The 14861-nt window shown below is 34.3% G+C and overlaps 1 protein-coding gene across 1 annotated transcript in view; it reads left to right on the top strand.

The window, feature by feature from the left end:
* AP3B1 (adaptor related protein complex 3 subunit beta 1) overlaps positions 1 to 14861 on the top strand; it is a 215688-nt gene that overhangs the window by 99929 nt on the left and 100898 nt on the right. The window contains exons 15-16 of the mRNA XM_015590336.1: positions 2576 to 2685; positions 12925 to 13101. Coding sequence (XP_015445822.1) covers positions 2576 to 2685; positions 12925 to 13101 — 287 coding nt within the window. The remainder of the gene's footprint in view (positions 1 to 2575; positions 2686 to 12924; positions 13102 to 14861) is intronic.

Here is a 14861-nt window from a genome sequence, read left to right as displayed (position 1 = left end):
AGCAGCCTCCAGAAGCTGGAAAAAGCAAAGAATGAATCTTCCCCTAGAATCTCCATAGAGAACTTAGTCCTTGCTTTTAGGCCCATAAAACTCATGTTAACTTCTTCTTGCTCCAGAATTGTAAGATGATAAATCTATGTTGTTTTAAGCCACTAAGTTTGTAGTAATCTATAACAATGACAATAGGAAACTAACACAGCACCAAAGGATAAATAATACCAAATATATATTTCAATTATAGCCAATCCTGCCTCTGCATGTGGATAAATAAAATTATACATTTTTTACTTACTTAGGCTAGTTTTACAGTAATGTATTTTAAAATTAAAAATTTTTATACTGTGGATTCTTTAAAATCATACTTAGAACTATATTTTACTTTGCATGGTATATATAACCGTTTAATGTTTCCTACTGTATTATAAGTTTGATGAGAGCAGCTTCTCATTCTGATTTATCTCTGTTTTCCTTGTAACTCCAAAAGGTGGTCTTTATAAAAGTAGTATCTGCTTATAGTAACAGAACATTAGAGATAAAATGGTAAATTCTGGTTCTGAGTTTGAATTCTGGACAAAGTCAGATAATTCCAGTGCATTTCTCTTTCTTTGTCTGAAGAAATCCCAAACAGCAATGAGGATGGACCTAGAGGATGTTATGCTGGAAATAAGTCAGACAAAGAAAGACAAATACCACATTTAATGTATATGTGGAATCTAAAAAAACAAAATAAATGAACAACAAAACAGAAACAAAGTCATATATACAGAGAACAAATTGAGGGTCACCAGATGGGAGGGGGTTAGGGGACCGGATGAAAAAGGTGAAAGAGATTAAGAAGTACAAGTTGCCAGTTATAAAAATAGTCATGGGGATGTAAAATAGGGAGTATAGTTAATAATGTAATAACTGTATATGGTGTCAGATGAGTACTATTAGACTTACTGGGGTGACCGCTTCGTAAGGTATATAAGTGTGTAATCACTGTGTTGTACACTTGCAGCTAATATTGTATGTCAACTATAATTGAAAAATAAAATAAAATAGTAATAAGGTACATATTACAATTATCGTGAGAAAAAAAAGACATTTTTGTAAACTAAAACATTATGTAAATATTAATTTGTTATTCCCGTAAAGACATATATAGCTTGAAATATGTATGTTTGATAATGATTAGAATGGTAGAAATTTTGCTTATGTTATTAACAGCTAGATAAGAAAAAATATTTTAGAGGAAAATAGTAACAACAAAAATCATAATATTTTCAGTATAATATTAAAATAAACCTTTTTAGTGTAGTCCAGAGGAATCTCTAAAATCCATGAATCCCTATTAATTAAAAAAAAAAAAAGCCAAAATAATAAAGGCAATGTTGATTTATTTCTTTAGCATCAGTCATATTTATAATTGTTTATATAAGATTTATTCCATAAGGTCAAGTACTCTCCCTAGTTATATTACATTTCTCTATTGGTGCCACCAAAACCATAATTCAGACCAGTGATTAGCCACTTCTGTGTGATAACTCAATCTCAGAATTTCAATTTTAAGATGCTTCCTGCAGCACTCCCAGTACCAATTACTGCATTAGTTAAGGCCTTGGCCAGAAACAGATTGATACACTTAAAAGGGACAATTGAAAGAATTTAATGAAGGCACTATTTATAAGATATGGGCAGAATTAAGGGAAACCAACAAGGTGTGAGGAAACACCCTGGGGCTAACAGGCTAGGAACAGTGGGAAGCTATATCTAGAATTGAAGGGGAGGCGTGTGAGGAGTGGGAGCAGTTACCAGACCCTGCAAGAGAGAACCATTCAAGTGAACTGAAATTTGCAGTGGAGGCATGCAGGCACTGCCAGGGAGCCCTGGCAGAAGAGAGGTTCAAGACAACAACTATTCTTTCCACCCCTGATCTCCTGATGGTGCTTTAGAAGGGCAAGGATGTCTGGTTGATGTAGTCCACAGAGGTCAGTCTCTCTGGGCACAGAGTTAGACCAGGAAAGGCAGAGTGGACTCATGGGACCAGTGGACAAAATCCAGCTCAGCCCCAGTCCTTCTGGCTCTGAAGTTCATGCTATTTCTGTTGTAACACCTTTCCTACTACTACTAACCCTTACCACTCATTTCTCTGTACCTATCACTTAAGGAATCTTTTATTTTAATTTGCTGTTTTCTTTAGAAATGGAAAAAATGTTATTTAGATTGTAGATGTTTGATTACCATGATATAATTAGTAGGAATAAAGTAAGAGTATTAGAGAGCTATAGTTAAAAGCCAGAGACACTTGAACATTATAGTGGTTACATAATATAACTTCACTTTATTTTTCTGACTTAAAGAAGCAGAGATTAGAAAGGGATATCAGAGTCCAGGAGACAATACCAGATTTTAGAAATGAAAGTATACTCTTCTACTTAAGACGTATTTCACACCCAAAATTTGGAAGTACACTCATTGTTACAGTTTTTACCTAGGCATTTAAAATATGTAGAATGTTTTACTAATTTAAATTTATGTTTTACCAAGAATAATTTGAATTTTACATAGTTAATGCGAATATTCTCTTTTTCAGAAATAGTTGTTGCTGAAAGTGTGGTCGTTATTAAGAAATTACTGCAAATGCAACCTGCACAACATGGTGAAATTATCAAACATATGGCCAAACTCTTGGACAGTATCACTGTGAGTACTAATTAAGAGATTTTTGGTGAATCCAACTGAATTTTATTCAGTAAATTATAGTTTTGTTAAAATAAATGGGCATTCTAATGTATAGTAGCTGAACTGTCTGGATTCAAATTCTGCAGTGTTGTGGAAGGGAATTACAAATCTGAGAAAGGGGGAGGATGCAGTAAATACTGTAGTGTTGAATTGGAATTGGATTATCAGTGTGAACTTCATGGGTTTTTATATTGATATCTGGGTGTGTGTCAGTGTATGTATGCAAATGTGTCTATACGTGTTATATATGTTACATATGAATGCATTTGTGAGTATACAAACATCTGTTTCCCAAGGCTGTCCTTCAAGAAGGCCTACATACAACAATACCGTAATACCAATGAGCACACCTAGTGGCCAGATCTTGCTTTGTTTTGTTTTAATTTAGTTATTTCATGCTATAAAATTCACCCTTTTCAAGTGTATAATTCAGCAGGTTTGGGTATATTCATAAAGTCGTGCAACCATCACCACTGTGTAATTCCAGAACATTTTCATCATTCGTAAAAAAGTCTCATACCTCAAACTACTGATCCTCCCTTTACTTTAGCCCTTGATAACCATCAGTCTACTTTCTGTCTCTATGAATTTACTTATTCTGGACATTTCATATAAGTGTGATCTGACAATAAGTTGGCTTTTGTGTCTGACTTCTTTTACTTAGCATGTTTTCTTGAAGGTTCACGCACATTGTAGAATATAGTATTTCATTCCTTTTTGTAGTAGACTTTGGTTTTTAAATTCCATTCGCCACTGAAAGGAACCAGAGCTGATTTTAGAGCTAGGGCAAGGAAAGAACAAGATGATTTTAGAACATCTTTTTGAGCTAAAAAAGCAAAGAAGTGCTTATAGAATAATAGAAACATGTCAAAAAGACCTAAGAGCCAGCTTGAAGAGGCTCCCACTGGCCAACTCGAGCAACAAAATAAGTGGTAGTAAAGGATTACAACCTATTGACTAGGTCAAGAGTCTCAGAATCCACACTGGAATGAATGACCGACTGAGTAAGGGAGAAAGGGAAGCTCTTCCTTACAGTACAAAAATAACTAATAAATAAAGAAGGAAAGATGGAATTTGAATATCACCATATTCCTGCCATCACAGCAATTGACTCAGGCAAGAATCATTAACAAAATGCTAAAAACTAGGGAGTGAAAATTTGAGTAGTAACAGCATATTTGCACAGTCTGAAAGGATATCTCATAAGATATTTCTTAATTACAATGGGTAAATTAATGACTTTTGACTTTACAATGGAGAAACCTTGCAGACACTACCTGAATGTAGTTAAATTGCTAGCAACAGGATCATGTGCCTTCTAAGATTCACTGAATAGAACTCAGCACCAAGTCTGTTGAATTCCTGCCAAAAGTGGCTTGAATCTGATCAAGAGGAAACACCAAACCAAATGAGAGTATCCTACAAAATAATTGGCATGTACTCTCAAAATGCCAATATAATGAAATGGAAAGAAAAACTCAGAAACTTTTTCAGAGTAAAAGAGATTAAAAAGATATGACACTTCTGTGCAACACATAATTTTGGATCTTCTTTTCCTATAAAAGGTTTTATAGGGATAATTGGCAAAATCTCAATAAAATCTGTAGATTAGATAATAGTATTGGCTCAGTGTTTAATTTCCTCATTTTTAAATAATTCTACTGTGGTTACATAAGAACATTTCTTTTACTAGAAAATTTACACTGAAGTACTTTAGGGTAAAAGGCATGTGTACAACTTACTGGTTCAGAAACCAAAATGTGTTTGTATACATAGAGAGAAAGCAATAAAATGTTAACATTTGAGGAATCTGAAGGTGTTCAGAAATTCTTTTTACTCTTGCAGATTTTCTGTAAATCTGAAATTGTGTTTAAAAATTAAATTAAAAAATAAATATTAATTTCGGCTCTGCCATTTATCAGCTCCATGTCCTTACATTAAAATCTCTATGCTTCACTTTCCCCATCTGTACAATGGTGTTAGTAAAAGAACCTATATTTTTGTTAGTCTTGCATTAGTTAATGTATGTACAGGTCTTTAGAGCGTCGCCTGTGACATCAGCACTGTGTGTTAGCTGTTATTATCATGTACTGTTTTATTCTCCTCTTCCCTTTAAAACTAAAGTTTTTTGAAAGAATTATCTGAAAAGAATTTTATTTCCTTACCCCACACTCCTCAACCCATCACAGTCTGATTTTTGACTCCCTAGTTTTTCTGAGGTCACTGTCTCTCTCTTTTTAAATCCAGTGGATAATTTGCTGTCCGTGTCTTTCTTGATTTTTTTTTTTTTTTGTTAACTTTCGATTTCACTGATCGCCTATTCCCTTTTAAAACATTCTCTCTCCATGGCTTCTATTTTTTCTTAAAACTCTTCTACATTGTGTTTGCCTTTTACTATGCTTGTCCCTTGAATGTTAGTTAAAGTTTGACAACTAATGTTGTATAACTGAAAGGATCATATTTTAGGGAGAAGTATATAATTTTCTTCTTTAAAAACAGGGTAACCTATACTCTGAGCCAGTTCAGAGGGATCGCATTTGTGTGAGCAGGGCCAGCTTTTAATGTCTCTAGTGGCAAAATCTTCTTTCCCTCAGAGTGTTATTAAAGATTGCAGGGCAGTTATACATTTATCTTAGAGTTAAGAATAAGACTCACCACATCTCTTGGCAGAGAGTTCCTTTCTCTTCGTACCTACTCTTATTGAGTAGATTAATTGTCTTTGATTAATTATCAAAGCCAGGACTTCTCATAAAGATTATGTATGAGAGGTGTAGAGGTTAAGAGTGTAGATTTGAGAACCAGATGACTTGGGTTCATATTTAGTCTACCCTTTATTAGCTTTGTGAACTTAAGCAGGTTATTTGACTTCTGTACTCCAGTTTTCTCATCTGTAAAATGGGAACAGTAGTGCTAATAACTTTATAGACCTATTGTGAGAAATAAATGAGTCAACATATGTGAAACACTTAGAACAGCGCTTAGTGTTAACTGTTATGATCATGGCTATATTTAATGTTTTTGAAAAAGACAAACTTGATGATTAGGTTTAAATTTAGTAAGCGATCTTGTGGCACCTTTTATATTTTCCTCATTTATTTAACCAAACTCCTGTAGTACTAAACATTTGCCAGGCACTAGTCTAAGTAACTTAAAAATAAAAATCATTAATTTTAATAACAATTCTGCCAGGTAGTTTCTATTAGTGTTCTCATTTTACATAAGAGAAAATGGAGGCACAGAGTGGTTAATTAACTTGCCTGTGGTCACACAGTTAATAGGTCTGCTTCCTTAACCAATACATTATGCTATCTTTTTCATTTCTAGTCTGTCTCTTAGTTTGTATTCAATTCACTTTCCTGCTCACTGAGCTGGCCAGGATTCTATTATTGTTGTTTCCTTTTGCTTCCCCCAAATCATTGACAAATTAGGCATTAGATTAACGTGGTCTGTGTATGCCCAAATGTCGAACAGATGTTTCACATTATTTGTCAGTGGTCTGTAGATGAGAGATAAAAGGGTAAACCTTTTTCTTCAAATCAGCTGAGATGGACACCCAGCATCCCTGTACCAAGCATCAAATTTCAGTAGTATTTTTATTCATTGTAACAACCACAAATACTCCTACTAGGAAAGTGTGGTACATCCTTCAGTAAGAACCACTTTTCTAGCCAATAACTAATGAACCAAAAAGCAGGGAACTCTAGATAGGGGAAGATAAAGAATGGAGATGCATACATAGTATATGTATATGTTTATATACATAATTAAATGTGTAAGAATAGACTAGAAAAGTCTAACAGAAGTGCTAAATGAGGACTCTGGAAAAAGAAAGCATAATATGAGGGAAGTTCTAGTAATCTGTAACTAAAACTGTTGAGCATTCTTAGAAAACCTAGGAGTAGGATTGGGAAGAGTAAATGTTTGAAGTGCTCCTAGGAGGAAGAGAATGGAGGAAGGTGAAATTATTTTAATATTCTTGCGTTAAAAAAAGTAACAAGGTAAAGATAGATTATCTTGGGGTGAAAACAGTGGGTTTTGGTGGGAGAAAATAGTTAATATCTTGTTTACAAGGAATGGTGGAGAAATATGTGTTCGATTATGAGAAGGAAATAGCAATGTAGAGTTCTCTATTCTCAAACATTTTGTCCAAAATTTAGTTAAAACTTGTACTAATAAATTTGTTCTGTTCTTGTTAGAAAGGGAGAGGCAATTACAAGAAGTGTTAATGGCTTTCAAGTGACTGTAGTTGCTTACATACAAAATCTAAACAGTATATGAGACCTATATCAGGCAAACCTCAGACTTTCTTAGAAGAAAAATGTGTTGTATTTAACTATATCTCTGTTTGAGGCTCAGGGACATTTTTGATTGCATCAACTTTCTCTACGGTAGTTGTTGGAACATTAGCCAAGTAAATATTTTCTTACAGATCTATATAGCAAAGTCTGTGGGGGTTTTGGTTTTTTTGTTTGTTTGTTTTTCTGGCAAAAGATAACCATTAGTGGAATTCCATGTTCACAAAGAGAAAAGAAACAGAAATGTAAAATAAATAATAATTTTTTTAAGATAATAAAGATGGAAGAGTAAAAAATATATTGTACCCTAAATATGAATGGACTGAATTCTCTCATTAAAAGACAGACTTTCACATTGGAGTGAAAAACAAAAGCTAGCTACAGTCCACTTAAAATTAAAACACCATAACCAAAGTGATAAGGGTTAAAAATAAGAAGGTAGGGGAAAAGATATTAAGTGAACATGAACAAGGAAGTGAGGTTTAAAATTAAAGCATTTAACAAAATAAGAAGGAACATAAAATGAAAAAAGGGCCAATTTACAAAGAAACTAAGAAGAATAAACCTATAGGCACACAAAAAAAATGGCAACTAAATATATGAGAAAAATCTATAGGAAATGCAAGGAGAAATGATAAAATACAGTATTTGGGGGTGACTTTAGTGGATAGTTCTCTCATATTAGATATCCTAGGAAATTTTAAGTAAGATATAGAAGTAAGGATATAGAGAAATTAAATAATAGAATAAATACTTGATTTAGTAAACCTATAGCTAAAACCTATATCTCTTGAACAGGGAATACCCACTTTTATGGGTATGTCCACAGAACATTTACAGAAACTCAAGAACATGCTTGGACATAAAAAAAACTCAAAAGATTTAAGTTTTAATTAGAATTAAATAATTTAAAAGGATATCAGCAGTAATGAAGTAAGAAAAAATATACTTTTAGATAAAAAAAGGTTTAAAGAAAAAAATGCAAGCACTCCATGAAACACAGAAAAAGAAAACATTTTATTATAAAATGTGTGGGATGTGGCTAAAGCTATAACTGCCACCATTTTTAATGTAAAGAGACCAGAAATAAAAGAATTTTTACCTGTCCTAAGAAATTTGAAAAAGAACAATGAAGCAAAGTACAAAAACCAAAGAGGGATTGAAGTTGATTTTGTAAAATAGAACACCAAAAATAAGGCAGTCGAAATTTATAAATATATCTTAAATCTGGTCCTTTGGAAAGACGATAAAATAGTTAACCCCTCTTGATTCTGATAAGGTAAAGAGAGAAAGCAAAAATCGATAAATTGGAAATGTGATATAGGAGAGATTAAAATAATTACAAGAAAACTATATGCAATTATATAGCAAAAATTTGAACTTTTGGAGAATGAAAAGGTGATGATGAGTTGTTACTATTTACATTATTTGAGGAAGCTGAACTGCTTGAAGTGAGACAAGGCAAGACAGTGTGTGATGCAGAACCCTAAAAATGGTCAGGGCTTAGAGGCACAGGTTACTTCAGAAGAAAGTAATGACAGTAGCCTCAAAATCAGGAAAGGGGAGTGATTGAATCCCCAGAATCTCTGATCCAAACAGTTAAGAGAATTATTCATGTAAGAACAATAGCCACATGGAAAAGAAAGCGGAGCTTTATTAATCTTATCAAGTATCTGAAGACTCTTAGATGTAGACTAATGATTCTAAAATGGGAGGTTTAGCCTGAGAGCCTTAAATGAGAGCTGTTTCTTCTTGAATCTCTGCCTCTTTCACCCTAAATCCAGAGTTGGTATCTTAAACCACTGCAATTTTAGATAGAGCCAATCTGATTAGTGTCAGAAGACAAGAGGACAAAATCGAGCATGTTTTTCCTCACTGCTTAAGCCACTTTATCAGGGCAGAATCCTGGTTTCATCTACCCCCTGGGAGGAGGGGGAACAGAAGTGACAGACCTCTTCCCACCCTGGCCACCTTACTTATCCATAAAATTAGGTGAAAAGAAGTGAGAAAATGCCTCCCATGCATGGGTGCAGGAGTAGACAAGAGGAAGGCCTAAACCTGGCCTGAAAAGGCTGGCTCTAGGGGAAGCAGCAGGAAGCCACTGCACAGTGTGGCAGAAGAACAGGCAAAGGAGTAATCCTTTATTTGATTAATATGTAAATAAGGTTCAGTGAGGTGAAATTGATGGTTTCCATGTATATACATAATATACATGACCAGAATCTTACCTTGCTGACTGGTATTTTTCCTAGTATAGCACACACTTTTTTTGTTCACCAGTGGCCGTGGTGAACTCTGGATTCAGACTTGGAGTCACTTCTAGTTCAACCATTAACAAGTTACGAGGTGCTGGACAAATTTCTTAACCCTTTTGTGCCCCCGTTTCCTCATAAATCAAGTGGGGGATAATGGTAGAGCCTACTCTAGGGCTTTTGTGATAATTAACTGAGAAAACACATAAAGTACTTAAAAACAGTGCCAGGCACATGGTAAGAGCTCAATAGATATTAGCTACGTGATTTTTTAAATTTTTTGTATTCAGGACTTTCATTACATTTGTTATTTAGTAAGTGGTATCGTTTGAAAATATGAAAACTAAAATTTAAGTTAATTCTACTTTTGAAATTTACTCAAATCGAATAGATTTATGTCAGTAGCTCAGTCAGCTTACATGTGCTGATTGTGAATATTTTATCCTTTGTAGTAGCTTTCATTTGTAGTCAGTACTGCTTTTGGAACAAAGTTCTTCCAAAATAAGATGCATACTACCTGAGGATTTTTCTAAAAGGGTTTCACATAATGTTTAATGGGAAGACGGGGATTCCATGTCATAAAGAACAGTTGAAGGATGTTATTCTGTAAAGACTGCTGAGTGATATTCAAAAGAACACGTTCTGTACTCCTTGCCCAAGTGCCTCACTGAACACCTACCATTTCACAAGTTAACTACACTTGCCCTGCGACCCGAACTTAACTCAGACTTAAGTTTTATTGAGTCCAGATACAGAGTATTGGATCTGATTTGCTGTTTGTATGTGGTTTGTTTAGATATCTACTGATTTTGCCTTTGAAAAATTTAAATAAATAAAATTGATGTTTTTGCAGGATTTACTTTACCCTGTTGAAACACTATGGCTTTTAAATTACACTGTTCACAGAGTGATCTGTAAAATCTTTCTAGATGTCTTTCTTAACTGCTGTGGTCAGCTAGGAATCATTATTTGTTTTTTTTTCAGCCAAGTTAATGGGTTAAAATGGCAGTGGGAACTGCTTTGTGGTAGGTTTAAAAAGTGCACTTAACCACTTGCTCAGGGCATTTAGAGCAAAGAATCAGGCAAAATTATTTACGATCCAGTTCGTCTTTGAAAATATTGAAAAGCAGAGGTTCGTAATGAAAGTATTATGTCATCTGCATACACGTGTGTTATTAGTGTGGTTTTATTTTAGTGTTTCTATACTGTGGTTGGAAAGACCATAGAGAACAAAAAATGACAATTTTTCTTACTACTGTTTTGTCACTTGCCTCACATCTTTGTAGTGGCTATGGATTCATAGTATCAGTGGTGTGCAAATGAGAGTCCTATAACTTAGTTTAGAGAGAAGGGAAGGGCTGGAATCCGAAAATCTTAGGATTCTGATTCTAGCCAAATGCACAAAAACGTTGGGTTTGTCAGTTTCCCAAGCTTTTTAACAAAATGCCATCACTCAAAGTTGGGAATAAATATACTTATATCGATATTATTTCTTCTGTGGAGAAGTTATCTAAGTTTTCAGATGTTTACTTGACAGTTATGTTACCTGAGTCCTAGAACACCTGAATATTATCCTGCCCCCCAGCACCTCTACCATCTTGAGATTTTCATTGTGAGCATTAGAATTTACTGATTTTTTCCCCCAAAGAGTTGTATTTTAAATGTACTATGAATGTGTAGTATTTAAATATTGTTATTTTAATCTTAGTATTTTAATTAAAAAGAATAGAAATAATCTCTTCAAACTTTTTGGTATTGTCATTTTAATTGCAAAAATAGAATTATAAATGTGTTACCAGAGAAAATTACTTAAAGTGGGTAATTGTCATATGTCATAGATTTCTAATTTTTGTAGTAGCACTATATAATAAAATATTTAAGAAAAATAAATCTAGCATAACTGAAATCCAAAGTTGCCCATATATTCTTATTTAGAGGTACTTTTGTGGCAGGCAACTTGAATTGCTTCATACTGGAAAATTTAATCTACCACTCAATTACTCTTCTTTAGCCCAATTTAAAATAATAGATTGGGAGTAAGGTCTTAATGCAGTGTAACCTTTGGAACATGAGAAATAACCCCTTTCTTCCCAGAAATCAGTAGACATACAATAAGGATATCAGTTTTATCATATTGCATGTGTGGATTTGTAATAGCATTTAGTATTGTACTTATTACTTATACTTAGTACTTATACTTATTATATAAGTATGTTGATTTCTTCTCTCTTACTAAACTTATTCTAATATTAATTTAAAGATAGTGCTGTTACCATATTTGAAAATATACACTGATTTTAAAGCTTTTTTGATGACCTCATTCTCTGTCTGGTGAGAGACCCAATTTAGGGATGTCTTAATAATTTTATATTATTTCATAAATTAGATGTTTTTGAGATGGTGGATATTGCGATAAAATTTTAACTGTGCAGAAGTTCTTATTCTCACTCTCTTCTTTAACAATCATATATATAGCTGTGAAACAGTAATGAAAATATTAGAACTTTATTTGAATTGAAGAAGGATTTCATAGAAAAAGTATTTTCTCTTCTTGTGATGCTACCTGTTAATGATAGTCATTGGCCTTTTCATTTATTATAAAAAGCAAATTCTCTATACTTGGTGAAAATGTTCACAGAAACTAATTTATATATTCCTTCAAATTCCTTTTGGAGTAGGGGATAAACAGATAGTAATAAAACTAATGTACATACTCTAAAACGATAGTCTTAATGGTGCCAATGGAAGGTTTCCAATTTGTAGCAAAGCAGTTATTTTTAAGAAACAAATTATATTGGAATGTACATTATTAAAACATATGTAATGCCAAAATGCAATATTGGACAAATTTATCTTATCCCTATTTCTTTTGTTGATGACCACGTAATAGACCAGGATTCATGAGTTTATAAGTAGGCCTTGATCTTGTCAGTTTTACAGGTTTCCAGTGCTGTAGATGCAAATACATAGAGAGCATAACAGATTTGGAATCATAGTCTTTAGTAAATCTGTACTTTTTTCTATACTGTCCATGATTCTCAAAATGTGGTTTGCCAACCACCCGTCTTCAGGAATCATCTGTGATACTTCATAAAATATGAATGAATTCCTAGGCCCCACCACAGAACTGCTATCTTGGAGCTATACCAGAACCCTGCGGATTCAATAAGAACCCTAGATGATTTTCGTGGAGGTTGAGGTTTGGGAATCAGTGCTGTAGAGCAGAGGTTGGCAAACTTCTGAAAACTGCTAGATAGTAAATATTTTCAGCCTTATGGTCTTTCTTGCAGCTACTCACCTCTGCTATTGTAGCACAAAAGCAGCAACAATAATATACAAAAAGAAATAGGTGTGCCCAGCCAGATTTGGCCCAAGAATTTGCAGATCTTTGATAGAATTGAGATTCTAGACCAATGACTTTTTCCTCTGTGAATCTTTTCTAAGGCATTATCCCTGAAATCAGTTTTAACGAGATGTCTTGGGGGTTTATTTTTTGATAACTAAAGAAAATCTATAAATGAATGAATATTTTCTGGATATACATTAAATGAATGGAAAGATCTAACACTGATAAAATTTGAAGCATTTTCTATGCTATGAAGGAGAGTATAATTATCTTTTTATGTAATCATATAATCTGCTTCTAATATTAGGTTCCTGTGGCTAGAGCAAGTATTCTTTGGCTAACTGGAGAAAACTGTGAACGAGTTCCTAAAATTGCCCCTGATGTTTTGAGGAAGATGGCTAAAAACTTCACAAGTGAAGATGATCTGGTGAAGCTGCAGATTTTAAATCTGGGAGCAAAATTGTATTTAACCAATTCTAAACAGGTAAGAGGCTAATCCTTAGTCTATCTATATGATACCTACTTTCTTCTTTTTTAAAAATTTTTTATTTTATTTATGTATTTATTTATTTAGTGACATTGGTTAACGAAGTCCAGGAAGTTTCAGGTGTACAATTTAATAGTAAGGCACATATATATTGCATTGTGTGTTCCCCTCCCATTGTTAGATTTCTTTCTGTTACCACATATTTGACCTCTTTTACTCCATCTACCTGCTCCCTCCCGCCACCCCTCCCACCACTTCCCCACCATGCTCTGGTAACCACTAATCTATAGTCCATGTCCATGAGTCTCTGTCCTGTTCATTTGTTGCTTTTAGGTTTATATCCCACATATATGTGATATCATGTGGTTTTCAACTTTCTCTGTCTGGCTTATTTCACCTAGCATGATTATCTCGAGGTCCATCCACGTCGTCGCAAATGGCAGTATTTCATCTCTTCTTATGGCTGAGTAATATTCCATTGTATATATGTACCACAGCTTCTTTAACCAGTCATCTATCATAGGACACTTTGGTTGCTTCCATGTCCTGGCCACTGTGAATAATGCTGCTATGAACATCGGTGTGCAAATATCTTTTCAAATATGAGTTTTCAAGTCTTTGGGGGTAAATACCCAGCAGAGGTATTGCTGGATCATATGGTAGATCAATTCTTAGTTTTTTGAGGAAGCTCCATACTGTTTTCCACACTGCTGGTGGGCTACTTTCTTCTTTACTCTGATAAAGCAAAAGCAGCTAAGTCCTGTTCATGGATTCCTCCATTCAATAATTACTAGGTGCCTATTTCTTTCTTTCTTTCTTTTTTTTCTTTTTTAGGCGAGACAACCCTTGGTTCACCTCACAGATTGCAAGGACCTTGTCAACTTACAATCCCTTATTTTTTAATTTTTTTATGCCTGCAGCATCTGGTCTTCTTAGCTGATCTCCCATCCAAATACTAACCCAGCCCGACCCTGCTTAGCTTCCGAGATCAGACAGGATTAGGCTTGTTCGGGGTAGCATGGCCGTAGACAAGTGCCTGTTTCTTTAAGTGGTACAAAGAGGTGACATTCTAGTCTAGTAGGGGAGAAACACATGAAAAATGAAATAGTATGTGGTAAGTGCTATAATAGAAGTACAGTGGAACTCCAGAGGAGAAAGTTATTGATTGAAAATCTGAAGTAGAAGGAGGAGAGAGGTCAGAGAAAGTCTCATAAAGATAGACTCCTGACTGAGGGATGTAAGGAATGGTTTACTATACAGAATAAGGAAAGAGGAGAGCAGAGGGTCAGAGTCATGAAACAACTTGGTACTTTGAGCACACTTATAGCTAAGCATGGAGAGGCAGGCAAGGCTAGGATGTGGAATGGCAAGTGCTGTGGCCCTTGTCTTACACATGCAGGGGAAACCAGTAAATGTTTTTCAATAGTGGTATAATTTGCCAGGTTGCGATTTAGAATATTCATTTTTCAAATCAGTTTACTCTTTCAGGAACTGTTAGTAAGAGGAATCATCTCTTTGTATTAAATACATAAAATCTTCTATGTATAAAATAGAGACTCTACCATCTTTCTTCCTATATCTAAATTGCTATTTTCCATGGGTAGAGGGCTTAACCTGATCAGTGAGACTGGAAAATAATTCTTGCTCATTTTTAGCAAGACCTCTTAGTAGGCTTTATGCTCCATGTCCTGTCTATATCTCTCCCTAATTTTTCCTGTCTGAGTCTTGCTTTGCTTCTGTAGGTTTTTTCCTCTCTT

Source organism: Pteropus alecto, unplaced genomic scaffold (assembly GCF_000325575.1).
Source record: "Pteropus alecto unplaced genomic scaffold, ASM32557v1 scaffold20, whole genome shotgun sequence".
Lineage (NCBI taxonomy): Eukaryota > Metazoa > Chordata > Mammalia > Chiroptera > Pteropodidae > Pteropus > Pteropus alecto.
Note: the sequence above shows the minus strand (reverse complement) of the source record. Positions and strands in the feature narration are given on the sequence as shown.